The sequence below is a fragment of the Miscanthus floridulus genome, chromosome 10, assembly GCF_019320115.1.
Source record: "Miscanthus floridulus cultivar M001 chromosome 10, ASM1932011v1, whole genome shotgun sequence".
NCBI lineage: Eukaryota > Viridiplantae > Streptophyta > Magnoliopsida > Poales > Poaceae > Miscanthus > Miscanthus floridulus.
In genome coordinates this window covers 75,419,009-75,422,057 of record NC_089589.1, presented here as the reverse complement: position 1 = coordinate 75,422,057, position 3,049 = coordinate 75,419,009, and the positions used below count along the sequence as shown (strand labels likewise).

Genomic DNA, 3,049 nt, shown 5'->3' with positions numbered 1-3,049 from the left:
TTGCCGAGTATCAGAAGAATAACACTCGGCGAAGACCAGTTTTGCCGAGTGTTATTGTTTGCCGAGTGTTCGGCACTCGGCAAACCACCTCTTTGTCGAGTGCTAGTTGTTTGCCGAGTGCTTTTTCTCTGGCACTCAGCAAACAGCCTTTTTGCCGAGTGTCCGATAAAAAGCACTCGACAAAGTCTGGGACACTCCACAAAGAAGCCGTCTCCGGTGGTGGGTCACAGAAATTTAAAATCGGACATCTAGAATGTAGATGCATGGTCACGCATCCATCCATACTGCCCCTATATCTCGTTTTCGAAATGCCGTGGGTAACACGCTTGGGGTACGATCTTTTTTTTTTTTTTTGGAAAGCACAGTTGCGCACAATAGGCGTCGTGGACCTCTTGTATCTGTATATATTACTCGTGCCCAGACCGCATTACAGCATGTAACAAATCCTTCAAAGTCAAGAAATGGCGGCAAGGTCATCCATGCTCGTTGTTGTGATCACCTTCCTCCTCGCCGCTCCTCCGGCCTTCTCGGAACACGGACGCTTCCGTGCCACCATGACCCGTACCGAGCCGGCCATCAACTTAACGCGGGCCGCACACAAGTCCCACAAGCGGCTGTCCATGCTCGCCGCCCGGCTTGACGCTGCCTCAGGGACTGCGCAGACCCCGCTCCAGCTTGACAGCGGCGGCGGTGCGTACGACATGACCTTCTCCATCGGCACGCCACCGCAGCAGCTGTCGGCCCTCGCGGACACCGGCAGCGACCTCATCTGGGCCAAGTGCGGCGCGTGCACGCGGTGCGTACCGCAGGGCTCCCCTTCCTACTACCCAAACGAGTCGTCGTCTTTCTCCAAGCTGCCGTGCTCCAGCGGCCTCTGCAGCGACCTGACATCCCAGTGCAGCGCCGGTGGCGCCGAGTGCGACTACAAGTACTCATACGGCCTTGCCAGTGATCCGCACCACTACACACAAGGCTACCTGGGGAGCGAGACCTTCACGCTCGGCAGCGACGCCGTGCCGGGCATCGGTTTCGGCTGCACCACCATGTCGGAGGGCGGGTACGGCTCGGGCTCGGGCCTCGTCGGCCTCGGCAGCGGGCCGTTGTCCCTCGTCTCGCAGCTCAACGTCGGCGCCTTCTCCTACTGCCTCACCAGCGACGTCGCCAAGACGAGCCCGCTCCTGTTCGGCTCCGGCGCCCTGACGGGCGCCGGTGTCCAGTCGACGCCGCTCCTGCAGACATCCACCTACTACAGCGTGAACCTGGAGAGCATCTCGATCGGCGCCGCGACGACGCCCGGGACCGGAAGCAGCGGCATCATCTTCGACTCGGGCACCACGGTGGCGTTCCTCGCGGAACCGGCGTACACGCTGGCCAAGGCGGCGGTCCTGTCGCAGACGGCGAACCTCACCATGGCCCCCGGCAGGGACGGGTACGAGGTCTGCTTCCAGACGTCCGGCGCCGTCTTCCCGTCCATGGTGTTGCACTTCGATGGCGGCGACATGGATCTGCTGACGGAGAACTACTTCGGGGCGGTGGACGACACCGTCAGCTGCTGGATCGTGCAGAAGTCGCCGAGCCTGTCCATTGTCGGCAACATCATGCAAATGAACTTCCACATCCGGTACGATGTGGAGAAGTCTATGCTGTCCTTCCAGCCATACAACTGCGACAATTTATGAAGAATTGAGGAATACAACAACACTCGCCTCTCTCTGCTGGTCATTTCGTATACTCGTATTAGCTCATGTTGCATCACTGGATATAGGTTTCCACGCAGGGCACGTACACGCATAATTAAATAGTACTCCTAGAATAAATCAGCTGCTTAGTACAGATTGAAAAACATGGCTTGGTGATATCAGAATGACACAAAGATTATATTCTGTAGGTATGGATCTTATTTTATATATTTTCTGGAGAATAACATCATCATGATGTAATGGTTTCATAGAGTTGTTTGAAGCGTGAAACACAATAATAATAATAATAATAATAATAATAATAATAATACCTCTCCTCCCCTGCCCTAGCCTAGACTCGATATATTTGGGCCCTGTTTAGGGCTCAGCGGTGTTTCAGGCTTTTGCTTTTATGGTGTCACAGCCATCATAATTCGGCCCAATTAAGTTGCGGCTGACGTAGGGCAAAGTGATCAAGGGCAAATTGGGCTTAAATGTCACTTCATCCATTCTAAATTGTGAGTCGATAGTGTTGCTGGGTTAAGCCACTACACGGCAGTGACGTTTACATATCACTGTCGGTTTTTTTATAAAGATTCGATAGTAAGCCACTACACGGCAGTGACGTTTATATATCACTGTCGGTTTTTTTATAAAGATTCGATAGTATTTTTGTCGGTCATTGGATCCATCTGACTATCGCATCAGTTATTCTTCAACGTTAAACCCACCACCATTGTTCTAGATCTAGATTGTAAAAGCAGCATCCGAACGCTTTACAATGAAAGATGAGGTTCGTCCTACTGGGCGATTTAGTTGCAAGTAGTGGCTGATCCAGTGGTGGGGCTGCATGGGGGGGTGGGGGGATGGGGCTCAGCGGTGGTAGGGGGCTCGAGCCCCCCGCCCACCCCCCCCCCCCTCCCCCCCCCCCCCCCCCCCCCCAAAAAAAAATTCTGCCATTGAAGCACTGAGAGGAGGGGCTTAGATGCGTCTGAAGGTAAAAGACGAGCAAAGGGCATAACTGCGGCCCTGCTAACACCATGGGCTTAAATTAGATAGATATTGGGCTCCAAAGCCACTGCAAGAGATATGACTATGGCCCTGCTAACACCGCTATGGCATGCCGGTCAAACTGACACCATTGCAGCGTTGTTGTGCCAGCCGACTGTAATGACGTCGTCTGTTAGCTCATCGGCACTTCAGGTAATCCCAGACCCTAATCATCTAGTGCCTAATGGTATTCCCTTATCTAATCAATAATCACTAGTTCACTTCGACCAATCACCAAGCCAGTTGTGTTTCATGGCAGGATCAATTTGTTGAGCTTTACGACAAGGCTTGAAATTGCAGCAAACCAAAGAAATTGATGA

At 53.1% G+C, this 3,049-nt stretch overlaps 1 protein-coding gene across 1 annotated transcript; it reads left to right on the top strand.

Moving 5' to 3' along the window:
• The first annotated feature begins 461 nt into the window (after positions 1 to 461).
• On the top strand, positions 462 to 1,856 carry LOC136484905 (aspartic proteinase nepenthesin-1-like). The gene has a single exon (XM_066481879.1). The coding sequence runs from the start codon at positions 462 to 464 to the stop codon at positions 1,677 to 1,679; it is 1,218 nt and encodes a 405-aa protein (XP_066337976.1). The 3' UTR covers positions 1,680 to 1,856.
• The last annotated feature ends 1,193 nt before the right edge of the window (positions 1,857 to 3,049 follow it).

Bases quoted from the DNA above. Each gene is read 5' to 3' on its own strand.
- LOC136484905 (XM_066481879.1), top strand. From the start codon at position 462: ATGGCGGCAAGGTCATCCATGCTCGTTGTTGTGATCACCTTCCTCCTC.